Source organism: Fundulus heteroclitus, chromosome 12 (assembly GCF_011125445.2).
Source record: "Fundulus heteroclitus isolate FHET01 chromosome 12, MU-UCD_Fhet_4.1, whole genome shotgun sequence".
Classification (NCBI taxonomy): domain Eukaryota; kingdom Metazoa; phylum Chordata; class Actinopteri; order Cyprinodontiformes; family Fundulidae; genus Fundulus; species Fundulus heteroclitus.
The window spans coordinates 8643871-8660618 of NC_046372.1; the positions used below are offsets into that span (position 1 = coordinate 8643871).

At 38.6% G+C, this 16748-nt stretch overlaps 1 protein-coding gene across 1 annotated transcript in view; it reads right to left on the reverse strand.

Annotated features, from left to right (window-relative positions):
• Window positions 1-2920: 2920 nt before the first annotated feature.
• plcxd3 (phosphatidylinositol-specific phospholipase C, X domain containing 3) overlaps window positions 2921-16748 on the reverse strand; it is a 31782-nt gene continuing 17954 nt past the window's right edge. The window contains exons 4-6 of the mRNA XM_012870099.3: window positions 12148-12323; window positions 10393-10494; window positions 2921-6784 (exon numbers count right to left, since the gene is read on the reverse strand). Coding sequence (XP_012725553.2) covers window positions 6625-6784; window positions 10393-10494; window positions 12148-12323 — 438 coding nt within the window. The 3' untranslated portion in view covers window positions 2921-6624. The remainder of the gene's footprint in view (window positions 6785-10392; window positions 10495-12147; window positions 12324-16748) is intronic.

Consider the following 16748-nt stretch of genomic DNA (forward strand, 5'->3'; position numbering starts at 1 on the left):
CATGCTGTGCATATGCATCACACACTTGCTGCTCAAGAGGCAATACTGAGTTAAGTGTTTTTTTCCCCCTCTTTTTGGGTGGCTGCTGAGGACAAGAGGTTGTCTTGTCAGGCACCGAGTTCAGCTGCTCATCATTTCTACAAATAACCCTTACAGCTATCTTGTCATGCTAACAAAATTAGGATGTCATTAATGTGAAGCCTAGTGTTAAAAATGTGCTATGAAAGCTTTGGGAATGTACACTTTTAGAGCAGTTTTGCTCACAATTTAAAAAAATACAATTTGTATTTTTAAAGTGATAGCAGGTGAATGGAAGACAGGAAATGAGGAAAGACAGGCACAAACAAATGCATTGTACACACAACCTGAGCTTGTTATATTCTTTACAAAAAATCTCAGGGATAAATATTTATCTAAGATTAGCAATGCAGTTGTTAAAATTTTTGCAGTTCAAGAGAAATTGTTTTTTCTTTACCTGCAGATGTTTTCATGTCATGCTAATATGAGTGGAAATTGTAAAATGATGTGAAAGATGGGTCTTTACTTATTATCCATTTGCTAGAGCATCAATTTATCCTTTGAACATTGGAATATTTACAGATGTTTATCAAATTACATGTAATATTTGCCTCAGACCTTTAAATCTGTTAATGAAAGCTGTGTTGTAAACTGGTGACGGTGGTAGGCATTTAAAAACCATGTTATTACATGTCATTTTGTTTTGCTTGTCACTGCTCAAAGCAAGGTCAAGTCATATTTTTAAAAATATATTTCTTTAGTGTATTTTCAGCTCAAGTCATGATGCAAATTCAAGACAATCACATCCCAAGTCATGGGCATTCTTTGTACTCACTAAAATCATGAATGCTAAAATTGTTTCCTTTATTTCTGACATTTTTCCCACCCCAGAGCTGCGTGACATAGCAACTATACAACAGCAGGCTCATTTCCAGAACCCCCCACCACCACCCCTCCCCCCTCGCCAACCCACCCAGCTGGAAACAGCATTTCTAGCAGTCCAGACAAGAGGCCACCAGAGCGTGACCTCCATTAGTTCGTCTCTGTGGGTTTATGATATGCAGAAGGCCATCTTTGACCGGCATCTGCCCTGGAAGTTTAACTTGTCAAGGATCCAAGCTCAGCTTTAGGAGTTTCAGCCGCTTATGTGCAGAAGCATACTGTATCGTCACAAATTAATTCATATATTCAGCATGCAAGACCTGCTCAGCTTTCATTACAGTTTGTCTTTTTTCCAACTATGCCCCCCCCCCCCCCCAGTTATAGAAAGACCTTCATGGGATTGAAACATTCTTGATTTTTTTCCCTTTTCCTTTTTTATTTTTTTGGTCTCTTGGTCTAATGATTATCTTATTTTTTGCATCCATTATTAATGTTGTTTGGATTTATCTATGGTGTTATTCAGACTGACTTATTTGATAAATTATGTCTGCAGTCTTATGCCTCATCTTTTTTTTCTCCACAGGATATCCACCACTCTTCACCATTAGGTCTTAGGAACAGAATTAAGGTCTGGACTTTGACTGGGCTATTTCAACACATATATGTTTTAATATAAACCCTACCATTGTAATTATGGCTGTATGTCAAGGGTCGTCCCGCTGGACAGCGAACATTCGCCGCAAGCTTTTTCCAAACTGTGTGTTGTTTTTTCAGTCTGGCCCTTTTTTTTTTTTTACCTGTATCAATCTTCCCATTAACTGTGACCAGGTTCTGTGTCCCTGCTTGCATTTGCAATTACGTTTGCAGTTGAGCGATACTATGTTTAAGTGATTTGCCAGAGATCAAATAAGTACAAAACTTTCACAAAAAAAACATGTTCTGCTTTAAATCCCCCCACAACTTTGTGCCTGACCTGTCCAGTGTGCTACTAGGTTCACGATGCTGTTGTGTGAGTGAGGAAAAAAACCTGAACACACCATCGATCGCAGGTTATGGTTTATGTAAGCAAAAGCAACCCAATTCTTTGGTGGTGAGAATGTACGCTGTAGGCAGGGCAGCTGTCACCTCATGTACCTTAACAAGTAGAGACAGAAGTGCCTGGAAAAATTACTCCTCCTCCACACACTCCAAACTTTTATGAAGCTGCACATCTCGCCATTGCCCCTCTTTAAACTGTCTGAATGCCATCATCCATCTCTGCCGCCCACACCTCTACCTCCTCTTCACTGCTGCATATGCGTGACAAAGAAAGACAGACATTTTACCATGCACACTCTCCTAAACAAATCATTTGCATTTTCTCATCTCATTCAGCAATTGGCCATTTGCACAGAACCGTGATGGCTGCACTACTGAAATTTGGTGTTTATTTTATTTTATTATATTACTTACCTGTAAAAAAAATTGAGCAACATTTGAGGAAGCCTGAAACAGTGCGAAAATGAAAAAAGTCAATCTATTAATCTTTTTGAAAAGAACTATTAATAAGGTTGCCACAGTGAGATGTTTTACATTAGTGATGAGATGCTTGGATCTTCTACTCTGATTTATGAAAGCTGCTCAGTAGGTCAGAATAAGACGAGTAGAATTCTCAAATTTGCTGTAAAAAAAAAAACATGCACACAAAAAAGAACAACACTAAGTTGCCTCTTCTTCAGCACCTGGCCGCTAAACGCTGAACACAAGCTCGACAAGGTCACGCTAGATGCCGCTGCCCACCCTCTCTCCTTGCTCATCACCCTGGAAACAGGATAGTTTTCGGATGCTCTTCTGCACAGACAGGGAGGGAGGTGCTGCCATGTTTGCTTAAAAGCTGAAAAGAGTAATTGCAATTTGCTTATCAAATTAAATTATAGCCTTATTGTGCTTGGTAACATTATAATCTTTTCAGTCAAGTAGCTAACCAAACAAGGGACCAATCAGCAAGCACTCGGCAAGCTACTCACAGAATGACGCTGCACCCAAAGGCATAGAAGCTTTATTTGATTGGCCATTTTCCACGTAGAACAGTCACTTTAATTTGAGCAACATGGTTTGGAGTTTCACAACAGCAAAGGACTCTTCACATCAAAAAACAAGGGCAATGCCAACAGTTTGGACCAGGGGAAGACACAAATGTCCTTACGAAACACTTTCTGCAACCTTCTCATTTGTGGGGTAGTGGCAATGAGTGAAAAATAAACAGGTTGTTTTTTTTCCCTTAGAGAATACATAGAAACATTTCCAGTTAAAATGCACACATGCTCTTTAGGGTAGTAAAGCAAAAATGAAAGTAGATGTACAGAAACCAGATGGATTTTAGAGGCGTTTCATTCATGCACAAAGTGAAATACCAAATAGATCTGAAAATTAAGAGCAGCTCAGTTATGATACCAGTTATAGTTGAATGTTTGAGTATTTTACAAATTTTCCGCAGCAACAAACTGTAAAAATGTTCCACAATATAAAATGTTCGAGAAGACCTGAAACCACACAGAGGGGAAAGCCTTGGAGCAGACAATACAAACATGGGTTCTGGTTGAAACTCAGTCAGCCCGATGAGACTTTCTAAGAAATTACACATTTACTCTCAAAACACATACATTCAGTGATTCTGAGAGATGAGTATCCTTTTTTTTTTAACAAAACAAAACTTTACCAGAACATCCTGACAATTTACATTCCCATCAGAAAATGCAACATTAATCATGAGGTTTGCATCATAGTTTTCCTGCATAATGTGTAAGATCTTGGATATTATGCTGTATAGATGTCCCAAATGAATAATTATAACTGTCATTGTACTAATCTTTGCACAAAAAAAAAACATTAACAACTATGGTCTATTTTCAAGTAAAGGCTTGCAATGTTGCATTACATGCTCTGCATGTTAATTTCTTGATCTGGTTAATCTGGGTTCTCCCTAAAAATCTAAGTATTTTCTTATCTTAACTCTGACGATCATAGTAAAAGTGAGATTGCGACAGTGTGCTATTGGTCTGTGTCATTTGACCTGCTCTACGTGGTGTCATTTAAAAATGATAAAGGCAGGTAAACAACTTTTTTCTGTCAGAATAATTAAATGACCAATTAGTCATATCAAGGGAGGACTATGTGATATATAACCATCCTCAAACATTCCCCAACATCTGTCTGTTTAGACAATTAAGAGCTAAGTAGAGGAACTGTAGTTGTTAGATTTTACAATGTTCAAGCCAAAAGCAGTAGAAAACGGTTTTCTATAAGCTTTATCTGCATGAGGTTAATTGAAAATCCACTAAAATATGTTATTCAGCTAATTATCATGACATAGTTATGTCAAAATAGAGAAAACATGCTAACATAAGCATGCATGAGCATTTTCGTAAATTGTTCATCTTGGAATCAGGACCGAGACATCAGTTTATTAAAGGCTGTAGTTGTATGTGACATTTAGTGAGTTAGTGAGACGTGAGATCTAGGCGATGTGTTGTCAGAACTTCATGGTAGCCTTCTATAAGGCATGGTTTAGATTTTCGAAGTGAGGTTCTATAATGTTGTTATAATGGTTTCCTTAACTGTAGTGGGTAGTTGTTACTCTGCAGCAAGTTTGCAGAAAAAGAAATCCTTAAAAAGGCTTACAGCTAGTTGGACTGGCCAAAGGTTAGGCTGATTTTAGCCATCTAAAATGACTCAATCTTTTCATGTTTATTAGCTTTTCATTAAAACTGTTTCTCACTGCAGTATTTTCCCTGTTACTGACCAGCTGATCCTGAGGTGGCCGTGATGATTTCCACACAGCCCCAACCATGTTGTTTGTTGCGGGTTTTTTAAGCTGGGAAAACCGCAACAAACTCAATTGTATCTTACAAAAGTGTAGACTGCTAATGTACACTAATACAGAATTGAATCCTACGGGTGTGCACTGTTTTAGTTGGAGTTGTTTTAGACTGCAAAAACAACAAACATCTGGTCTGATGTTACCTTTCCACCTATCTGAGGATTTCATTGCTTTTTTACAAACTCACTGCAATATATCTGCCTACTGCAGGTAAGTGTATTGTTACTGACAATAACTTTACAGGACCTAACTTTAAAAATGATGTACTATCCTTTTAACAGCGTTAATAATTGACGGAGAACCACGACTGACCAGCTGAGGCTCCAGCTGGAATGAAACATTAGTCACTGTCAAGAGAAATAGATACTGCAGCATCTGACATGTTATTAGTGCGTGTGTGTAATCCTGATGAGGTGTAGTGCTCGACGCTATTGAACTTCATAGCTACTACCATGTACTTGTTTTCATTAAGTTTGATTTAATATCAAACTTAATTCGAAATTCACTAAAGGGCTGCATCTAGATCAAATTTATTGTAAAGCACTATGAGCTGCTTAAAATGTTGTTGTTTTTTTAAGATGCTAAGAAATTTTATCAGATGTTGCATCTTGTGAAAGATGCAACATCTCATGGTGACGCATACATACTGCACGATAGCAGTAAGGGCATACAAACGCACAGAGGGGCAAGCTAGTTGCAAAGAAGAGACAGACGATGGGTAAACTTGTGTAACCGCATATAAAGTATTTTTAAACACCTGTCTATCACAACTCAGAATCTACCATGTACTAGAAAGAACAGCTGGATGCTTAACCATTAAAAACGACAACATGGATGCATCTTGTGCATTTCTAACAGCGCTATGATATGCGTGCTGTGGAAATGGGGAGATCATTGTCAAATGCATCAGGAGAAAATATGTTTGTACCACCAGTGGTATTAGTGCTTTCCCCAGTTAGCAAAGCTGCACTCCGGCTCTCTCTTCCTGTGTGGTTATAAATGAGCAAATCCACGGTTTTAATCAGTCGATCAATCCACAGCTTCCTACAGGACTGCCTGATAAATGTCTCGGCTGCAATTCCAACTTCAGTGCACATCATTACTCAGTGAAAACCTCAATGAAAGATTATAGCTTGGGAAAAAAATATGGAGACAGTTTGTTTCTTGTTAGTGTAATAAATAAACACAATAAAGCACATTTTAAACCCACTCCGCATTCAAACTTTGGCCGGAGTTTTTGAAAACTCCTCTTTTGCAGTGATATGAAAGGGGATGCATATTGTTTAAAAAAAGAAAGAGAGAGAGAGCGAGACAGCAATTGGACTGATCTTCCAAACGGGACATACAGGAGCTACCTACAATTTACGAGCCAAGGATTTTAGTTACATGTATTCATTTAAAACACCCTCCGGTAAAACTGTTATTATCACTAGACTATCAAGACTGATGTGAAAGTACAGTTAGTTGAGAGTTAGTATGCCCTAAGGAACCTGTGTTTGATGGAGTGGTGAGCCTGAAAATGGCGGAAAAAGCAGATACTTTTACAGCAAAGGGAGTAAATAAAATCACCACCAAATCTGGAAAACAAAAAGGTCTTGGTTCCAAAAATAGGAAACAAATAAACCTCGTTCTCATAGCTCTCCAACCAAACATCTGTGTATGTATTTATTTTATTTTTTTACCAGCCTAAGCTTGGTCTCTTCTCCCTGATCTCTCAGTCCACCATAGCCCTAAATGAAGAGAAAGGAGCCGCGACGTCGCTTCCCTCCTGAAATAAATGCCAAAGAGTATAGGACGAGAGCACAGATCGACCACCCCTAATTCAGTGGTGGTGACCCTGCTCTCTGATGCCCCAGCGTGTGCTCTCAGGTTGCATCATCGTCTTCGTCATTCAGGTGATGGTAGTTGAGGCTGATGACGGCACTGATGAATTCTCCGAGCTCGACGAAATCAGCCGTAATAATGTTGATGCCGTTTTCCCCAGGTCTCTGAGATCTGATCCACTGCATCATGCCAGGTAACGCCCTAAGAAGAAGCACAGAAGCAAACACATATACACAGTGACATGTTGGAAAAAAAGTGAAGATATTTCAGGCAGATGTTTCTGTGTCAGTGTTGATGATTTTATACCCATCACTGCTGACTTCCGCTCAGAGGCACCACAAGGTTCGACACTTGGATGTCTTCCTTTTTCCTCTATACCTATTGCCACTTGGCGCTTTTTTCCACAAACGTGACATTTCCCAAATGTTTATGCAGATGACTACCAGGTTTATTTTCCATTCTATCTCAATGCTCACTGCGCATTCCTGCCTCTCGTTGACTGCATGGATGATATCAGGAGATGGATGCCACAGACTTTATAGTCTGAAGTCATGGTGCTTAGGCCTGGCACTGAAGGACTCCTTGTACTGACCTTTCCTCCTGACCTCATATGTGAACGTCATTGTAATACTTATGTGTGAGAATGGACCTTTCCAGTTTAGGATGTTGTCCATGATAAAGCCTCTCTAAACGATACCATGAAACGTGTCTTTATAATCTCACATTGTGGTTACTTCCTGTTGGCATTAGTCAGTCTTCCAATTGTGATCTAAAATGGTATAAAACTCTGCTGCTTCATTTTTAAATGTTAAAAGGAGGCGATATAACATTTACCCAATTTTGGTATCCTGTGATTGGCTTCCAATTATTCTCTGAGTCCTTTAAAAAAAATGCATTATTTGGGGCACGCTCCAGTGGCACAGGGGTAGTGTGCACGACCCATGTATCTAGGCCTTAGTCCTCGATGTGGCTGACCCGGGTTCAATTCCAGCCTGTGGTCCTTTCCTGTCTTCCCCCCTGTCTCAAACCCCCTTTCCTATCACCCTAATTTTATAAGAAATGAGCCACACATGCTACAAAAATCTCAGAAAATCCATATTTAAAAAAATGCTTTATTATTTTTTTATGTCACTTAAAGGTTGCGCTACATTTTATTTGTCTAAACTGATGTTATATTAAGTTGGTTGACCAGGATCTTTCACGTGTGTCATAGGGAAGATGCAAATATGGTAGAGGAGCCTTTTTTTGTTACACATCCCAAGCTCCACATTGAGCAGGCATATTTACTTACTGTTCTTACAGTGCTGTGGAAAAATATCTTCCCTTTTACATTTCTGTTCTATCCTTGCTTTTTTTGTCATGCTTATTTTCTCAATGTGTCTGTTTAAAGGTATCCAGGCCAACCTACACCTAACAAGGCCAAACAAAATTCCTCCTTGTTAAATTATGAATTTACAGTGATTCTTTGAAAGCTGAGTTCCACTTCATCTGCCACACCGAGGGCCTGATAATTACCAGACCTGTAGAATCAAGTCATTTCTTAAAGAGAGTACAGAAGTAAAATTTACTGCTGAGCAAAAAGGTGGGCATCTTGGAGCTGCTAGTGTGAAATTAACAGCACTTCGGATAAAGAACATCATATTTACAATCAACCAAGGTGTTGGTAGTGTGATGGTCTGGGACTGCTTTTCTGTCTCTACTGTACAGAACCATGAGTTCTGTTCTTTACCAGAAAATCCCGAAGGAGGAGGTAAGGCTGTCAGTTTGTGACCTTAAAGGTGCATCGCCACATTATTATTATTTTTTTTATTTATACGTCAGTAGCTCACTCCTGTTGGATATAAAGTTTTTATAATAGATTATCATGTCCTGCCGGTGTATTAGTTGTTATTTTGGGGTTTTTTTGCTTTGATTTTGCTCAATTTGTTAGTAAATAAAGCCTTTCGTGTGTATTTATAATAACTATGGAAGTACATCACTGCGCATGCGCAGCGGCGAATAAAACAAGGAAGAAGTTCACGGCTATGAGCATCTCCCAGCGAAAGAAGGAAGAAAAATAAAACGCAAAAAAAAAACAAAAAAGATTCCAAGAGGGAAAATACTGTAATGTTGCTGGAAACACAGTAAGAATGTTGATGTTCCCTGAATCGGATGCTAAACCTGTCGAGCCTCAGATGTGACCGCAGAGTTGACTGACGTGAGTAAATGTTCTGATATGAGGCTCTTAAAGTTGCTGTAGATTGGTGTATTTAATTAGTAACAGTTTGTCTTCGATCACGCCAAGCTGCCAATTTACTGCGAGGCATTGCAGAGGGTCAGGCTCGTTCTGGCATTATTTACAGGTGATTTATTAATCAAGCAAATCCACATTTTTATAGTTCTGCGATACTGCCGGTAGATGGTGCCCCATCTGTTTATATCTGCTCATCGCGCCTGTAGTGGGGCTATATTTAGCATAAAAAAAGGACCATCAAAACACTATCAGGATGGATGCTTGGTGTATATAACCTTATTTCATCATGAACAAAGGACCTTTGGTCTTTTTTTTTTTTTAAATCACATAACGTGGCTATATTTCTTTAATTCTAAATGCACTCGTGCTATAATTCTTCCACAACATTGACTCAGTGCAGTTGATGCCAGTTGTTGCCAAGAATGCCACAACTAGTCATTGAGTTAAGACCCAGATTGGGGCAAAGTGATTTGGATAGCTTTTTACACATTATTAATAAGGTCTTCATTTGAAAACTGCATTTTGTATTTACACAGGTTATCTCTGACATTAAAATAAGTTTGATATAATTGTGCCAAAATAACAAAAACAAAAAAAATCTGTAAAGGAGCAATTACTTATTCACAACACTTTCCCATGTATTGAATGGCATGGTATGGCAAGGTATGGTGTCGCACTGTATGTCAGAGAAATGGATGAAACACGGTTTCGTGCACAGAAGAGCCACGTGTGATAAAAGATTTTTTTTTTTTGACACAGCATGTGATGTCTGGCTGTGTCCTTCTCACAGCTGGCGTCAGGCTGTGAAAAGTGCACTCTGAGCTCTCATTGGACATGTTCGTGGATGTCGAGCAACAGGGGAGGACGTTATCTTCACAGATACCTCGCTCCACATTTTCCCCCCTGATAAAATTTTAGGAGCCTTCCCTCCCCCCACCGCTTCTCATGTTTGGCTGCTTTATTGCAAGGATGAGTGTTGCAGAATGAATGCCTGGAACTCTGAAGGATGTCTACATCAAAGTAGCTAACTGCTTGGTGAAAATGGCTGAGAGAGGAATTATCAAATGAATAATTCATGACAGGAAAATTGATGGTTTTGGTGCCAAGGCTTTTAACAAACTGGTGACATTAAGATGGAGTGAAACAAAGACAAAGCTGGGGATAAGTCTAGAAAATGAATTCTGCAACACAGGGGAGATACTAAAAGAGCAAAGAGAAACAAAAGCATTCCCCTTTTTTTAAAAAAAACAACAACAAACCAGCTTGAATGAGGTCAGTGGCAAATGCCAGGGGACCTTTATAAAAACCAACGTGCATTTTGAATGAGTTATTTAATGCCATAGCAGCTCACATATTTCTATTTTTGCGCGTCCATTCCGCGACTTGTTATAGGTAAATTATGCCACCTTAGAGACTGCTGGCGCTTGAGGTGTTGCAACAGTTTTGGCCCCAGAGTGCAATCTGGTTATGGCACTGTGTCCTAATTGGAGCAAACTCTGCCTGATTTGCATGCCCCACCAATATGCTGAACACAAGCATGACAAAGCGTATTCTTTGGTCTCTCTGGAGTACATACCTTTCTGTTATTGTCTCCCTCAGCCCGCTGGCCACGCCCTTCATCACAGTACTCGCCTTTGGTGTAAGGACCACCTGGGAGACGAAGAATGTACCCTTCCTCCTGCAGGAAGAAGATAAAACTTCAACTTTTTTTTTTACTTATTTTTGTTGCTACTTTTGGAAGAATGTTTCTGTCTGGATGGGACCGTTAGACAATATACTGTGTTTTTACACACTAGATTTAGTTTACTTATCAATACTTTGTGCCAGATTCTCTGCCTAGGTAATAAGACCACTGAATTCAGGAAACAATGATATATTTTCCAAAATGTCCAGACCTTTCAGCAGTATTTATTAATCTCTCAGACCATACATTAAATTTTGATTGGATTTATTCCATATAAGGGTTTACAAGTTCTCAAGCCTTACTTTCCAATATGCCTAATAAAACTAAATAAATAAGATAAATTCTTCTGACTTGGAAGCCAGCAAAAATCTAACTACCAATTTATACATATATTTTGAAAGAAGAACCTACAGCAATTTTGCAGTGCTAAGTTAGAGAGATCTTGTTCCACAAAAGAGAGCAACAGAACAATAAATATGCTGATAATGCATGTCCTATAAAATTGGATTTGATTTGAAATTCACATAGATTTTTTTCTAGGTGCAATGATAATGCAACAAATAATGACAATAATGTTTAAAACCAACAAGTGGCTGAAAGATTTGAAAGGATTTTCTCCAAACTACACATGGTTAAAATCATATATCCCAATTTAAATACACATAGAAATACATGCACTCAACTAGAAGCAGACATAATTTTTAATCATATTTTATGCCTACTTCAACAAGAAGCAGGCATAATTATAATAGGATATTTGTTCCTTTTCCTTTGCAGATATTGCACGTTAAGCATAGTCCAAACAGTTAACACGCACACACATGAAAACCGGTTTTGGAACAGATAAAGCAGGCTGATATTATTCATTTGCAATGGTTTCATCCTACATCCAACTACAAATGTATGTATGGCCTATGCTTAAAAGTCAAGACAGTGCCAGGAAATATAGCAATTTTGATGAACTCCACAAATTCTTTAAAGAATGAAGGTCAATTATCAAACTGGAATTATGCCAGGACTTTGATGGCTATAACTACTCTACTCTATAACTACAACTACTCTTTTGAGTATATTAATACGTAATTCTTCCTGTCTGTCTTGTGTGCAGTTTGCTGTAGTGAGTGACCCTAACGTACTGTTTCTGTCTGCCCTGCTTGTAATGTATGTGTCTTGTGTTTCTTTTATTTTAGATTTAATGTTAACATCAACCTGTCCAGAGACTACAGATGGAAATTAGCCAATGGCTACAGTCTGGCATATTTACATATGATATGTATGTTCATTAATATGTACTGTCCCTTTTTAAATAGATAATAAAATACAAAAACATGTCTCTAAAACTTGATTAGTGGCATTTGTACTGAAAAAGAGTGGGAATGTATGTATGTATTTCAATCTATAAGCAGAATTCCTACTTTGTCAGAAGTAAAGAAATTACAAAATAAATTCAAACATCTGCACCTAATTCTGATTTCTTTATCATTCTAGTTATTTGTTGTATACTCAGTCTACCCTGAAAAAAGATGAGTTTATGTAAAACATTAAACATTAAAAGTTAACATGACGTTCATGCTTGTGACGAGTGTACGTAAACTTCTGATAACAATTGGATGTGAGCTGGTAATTGAAATAAATATCGTTGCAAACCTGCGGTCAGTTACAGATGCCTGAAGAAACTGGACCAGCTTCTCCGGGTCTGTGGTGTTAGCCCACGGAGCAGGCATCATCTGGCCAGGCCAGAGGAAAGGCACCTCCAGGGCCATAGGGTGGTGGTAGAAGACGAGCACCTGGTACTCCTTCTCCCAAAGATACTTCAGAGTCACCTGAGCATAACCAGAGAATTTTGTTAAAAAAAGATCACGTGTTGAGAAATGAACACCATTCTGCTGCAAGACAAAAAGCAGTTTAACCAGTTGAGTCACGTGTATAACGGAGCATCCCAAAAATAAAAAAAAAATAACAATATTACGTAGATGGGTTTCACTGTGTTTGAGTGGAAGAAATATAGTTAAGTTGCATTTTTTATTAAATTTGTGTCCAGGAGATAAGACAATATTAACATCCTGTAATACATCAGACAGACGGTCCCAATGATGATCTGCTAAAGCGAATGTCTTAGGCATTAGAAAAGTTAACCATTGACAAACTGTGGATATGGCTAACATCAAGAAGTCCTAGTAATGGCTAGAACGAGGTGGGAACAGCACATGGGCATTTATCATGGCAGCAAAGGAACAAGCTCTAAGCCCAAGAACTGAGGCTAAAGTCTACAGCAATAGACAGAAGCCAGGATGCAGGTTTTTTTTTTAAAGATGCTACTGAAACAGCCCAGCATATAATAGCTAGGTATAAAAGTGTACATAGAACAATGTATCCAAGTGGCTGGAATGGTGTACAGGGACATCTGCGCTGAGAGCAGGCCAGAGGGCCCACTGACAAACTATGAGACAAGAAAAGGCATGGCAGATTTATTTGTGTTCCACATTTCAGCAACAAGACAATTGAAGGTGCTTTACGTGGTGAAAACATAAAATAAGAAAACATAAAAAATACATTGCTGTTGCATAATAAAGTAAAGCAAAGCAAAGCTGAACTATATGTTTCTGTTGATAGTTTAAATAAAACAATCAAAGACAATTCTAAACAAAGAGATTTTTAACTTTCATTCAAAAGAACTCAGTGTTTAAGCAATTTTGCCGTTTTCAAGGAGTTTTAACAGATTAGTGGAGCATTAAAACTGAAAGCTGCCTCTGAAGGTTTCATTCTGAATCTGGGAATGCAGAGCGGACTTGAACCAGAGAGGTCTAGAAGGTCGATATGATGACAACAAATCTTTGATGTATTTTGGTGCCAAGCCATTCGGTAATTTTTAAACTAACAGACATTCTAAAGTCTATTTTATGAGATGCAGCGTAACCTTAACCCGGTGTAAGGACTACAGAACCTGTTGTATTTTTTACGATGTGCTCAACATTCTTAGTTTGCTTGAGTATTTTGGATAAGCTGCAGCTCTAAGATTTACTATTTAGGTGGATATGTGAAGAGACTGTTGTAATAATCAATGTGACTAAAGATAAATGCATGGATGAGTTATTATTAGTGCTTTTATTCTGGAAAGGTTATTTAGTGGATAGAAGGTCAATGTTGTAATAATCTTTCCTGTGTATGTCTCTCAGGGTTCAGGTCTGAGTCCATCACTTCACACATATTTCGAGTCTGATTAGAAGTTTCTAGCTTTAATAGCTGAAGCTGTGTGTTAACTCTCAATTGCTCCCATTGAGTCCAAAAATATTTACTTTATTATTGTTTTTATTCAACTGAAGAAATTTATGGCAGATCCATGCATATGTTTCTTCTATGCATCTTCTCAATGCTTGAATGGGTTCATATTAGTCACCTGGTGACATTGTAATGTAGAACCGTGTGTCACCTGCTGAATTTATCTTGCTGTTTGGTATAATCTGAACTAGTTGTAGCATGTAGATATTAAATATAAAGAGGACCTTTTGGTAGATGTTGATATAGTGCCAGAGGCTGCAATAAAGGGTTTGTACAATCCATATAAAGCTGATTCTGAATGATGTAGGGGTTATGTTGAGAAAATTATTCAATTCAATTCAATTCAATTTTATTTATATAGCGCCAACTCATGAAAAATGTCATCTCGAGGCACTTTACAAAGTTAAAATCAATCATATTATACAGATTGGTCAAAAATTTCCTATATAAGGGAACCCAGCAGATTGCTTTAAAGTCCCGACAAGCAGCATTCACTCATGGAGAAGCGTAGAGCCACAGGGAGAGTCGTCTGCATTGTCCATGGCTTTGCAGCAATCCCTCATACTGAGCAAGCATGAATTTAAATTATGGATTTGGTTGTGGTCTGACTTGGATTCCTATCGAGATTTTTTTTTTATGTCAGTGAAATCCAGAAGAGGGGAGTCTGCACTAAGTAGAGAGAATGGAAAATTGGGGTCTGTGGGAAAGAAAGCCTTGGGGTGTGTCATTGTGACTAAGAGGGTTTCCACTTTTAGTCCAGTCCACACAGAAATTAGATTAGGTGTTTCTACGAAGATTTCACTTGTTGTGATGGATCGTATGGCCTTCATCTAATCCTCAGATGAATAGAATAGAATAGAATAGAATAGAATAGAATAGAATAGAATAGAATAATATTTTATTTAACAGTGGGGAAATGCAGAATCCTTATTCTGATCTCAACAGGCTGTGGATGTCCTTCTAAACACCACTTCAGTTGTTGTGGACTTTCTTCTCTTCTGTTTGTGGCAGAGGCTTCTGGTGTCTGATTCACAGAATAAACAATGTCGGAAGTAAAGAGTCGTCCTCCAGATTTATTAAGACAACATTAATCTGCCTTGAGTAGATGCCTGCATTCCCAGAAAATGTTGTCGATAAAGTTCACAGACTTTCTTTAAGCCATTTGCTGAGCGTTAGCAGTCTGTTGAATCTCTCATCTCCACGCTGAACTGTCAGCAGAGGTCCGCTAAAAAACACCTCGATAATGAGATCTTGAACATTGCTCAGCAAATTAATTAAATCCTCTTACAAGATTTCTAATTGTTCTTTGAAAACATTATAGGCTCCTGTGTTTATGGTGAGGTTTTTTTATTGTTGGATGCTCGTCAGTGATCGTCAATACTTTCTCCGACATCTTCAATACCATATATTTCCGGAACTAAGTACTTTGGTGTTTTTTACTTGCTATAAAAGCATTTCATCTCATTCACTGCCCCATCACCCACTATTGGCTGGCTCTTTCTGAAGCTGTTTAGAAGGAAACCGTTTAGAGTGCAATCTGGTCTCATTTCTCTTACTGTCGTTTGAAGAAGAGCTTTCCTTCAGGGTGTCAGCGTCTTGTAGGAGTGGAGCAAACCTCTTTTCAAGTGAAATTCCTGTATTTTCAGTTGATTTGCTCCTACTGTTCGCTGTGAACACAATCAGTGGCTGTTTTCTCCTTGGTGCTGAGCTTGAGGAGACGTTTCTGTGCAGTGCTAGTCAAGTTTTTATCGAGGTGGCCAGCTCTTCCTGTTATCTTCCCAGAACTGAAGGAAGAGATTTATCATTTGGCTTTACAATGGGAGAGTTTCAGGGAGGACTGTTAGCTGGTTTACCCTTATTTACATCAGGATTCTGTTTCTTGGTGACGATAGTTAGCTGTCTGTCAGTCTTAATACTCTTTGAATTATCAGTATTTTCACCAATGCTATATTCTGGAGAAGTTTGTCGTAGTCATCTTGGAAAAAGGGGGGCATCTTAGTCTCCGTCCACGCGGAGATGAGATTAGGTGTATCCGCAAAGGCATATTGTCATTAAGACTGCACATTGACACTGATCTGGTGTTTTGGGAGGCTGTACATGATCATTTTTGAAACTGGGTCCCAGAAAGGATGAATTTCAGAACTGTGGCTTTTCTGCAGCAGACGTCATGAGAAACCACAAAAAGATAAGCTATTCAAGGCACTTGTTGCTGTACAACTACCAAAGAAGAAATTGTGGATTCTGACAAAACAGATGAGATAGCAGCAGCTATGTGTGTGCCCTCCTGTGCTGCCATGTTTATGTTGGTCCGGCTGTATGCTCGTCAGCTCTTGCTTTTGTCACACTGGTATGGCAGTATGTCGAAGCCAGAGTGGTACAAGATGGATTCCCGTTTGTTTGTGAATGCACAAATGTGCAGTGAGAATTCATCTTGCAGGCAAGGTTAAACTGCAGTGGGGACTGGAGTGGAAACCAGATTTTAAAGACAGTTCAAACGTACACTGAATCCTTTCACACTGGTCAAAGATTAGCTGCAGTTTTAAAATGTGAACCCTTTGATATATCTGTAAAAATAATTAAATGGGCATTGGATGCTGAGGGAGGGGCTTGGTACGGCATCATTTCATCTTACGAATCCATGCTGCATAGACTGGAGAACAATGGGCAAGAAGGACAGGAGAGGGAAAACCCATGGGACACCGTTTTGACTAAAAGGGGACGATATTCCTCGGCAGAACGAAGCCCTGAATGCACCATTGACATTTGACCAGTCGAATGGTATAGTCTTACACTATGCACATAAACTCCATTCCAAGGCCTTACTGCTGCTACAATCTGTATCATATACTGAGATTAATGTCAGCTACCCTTTACCGTCAAGGTATGTTCATATTCGTATTTTGTTTGTGTTTTAGAAATGTTCATGATTGAAAAACAATAACAATTGAAGTAAAAAAAATAGCTAACCA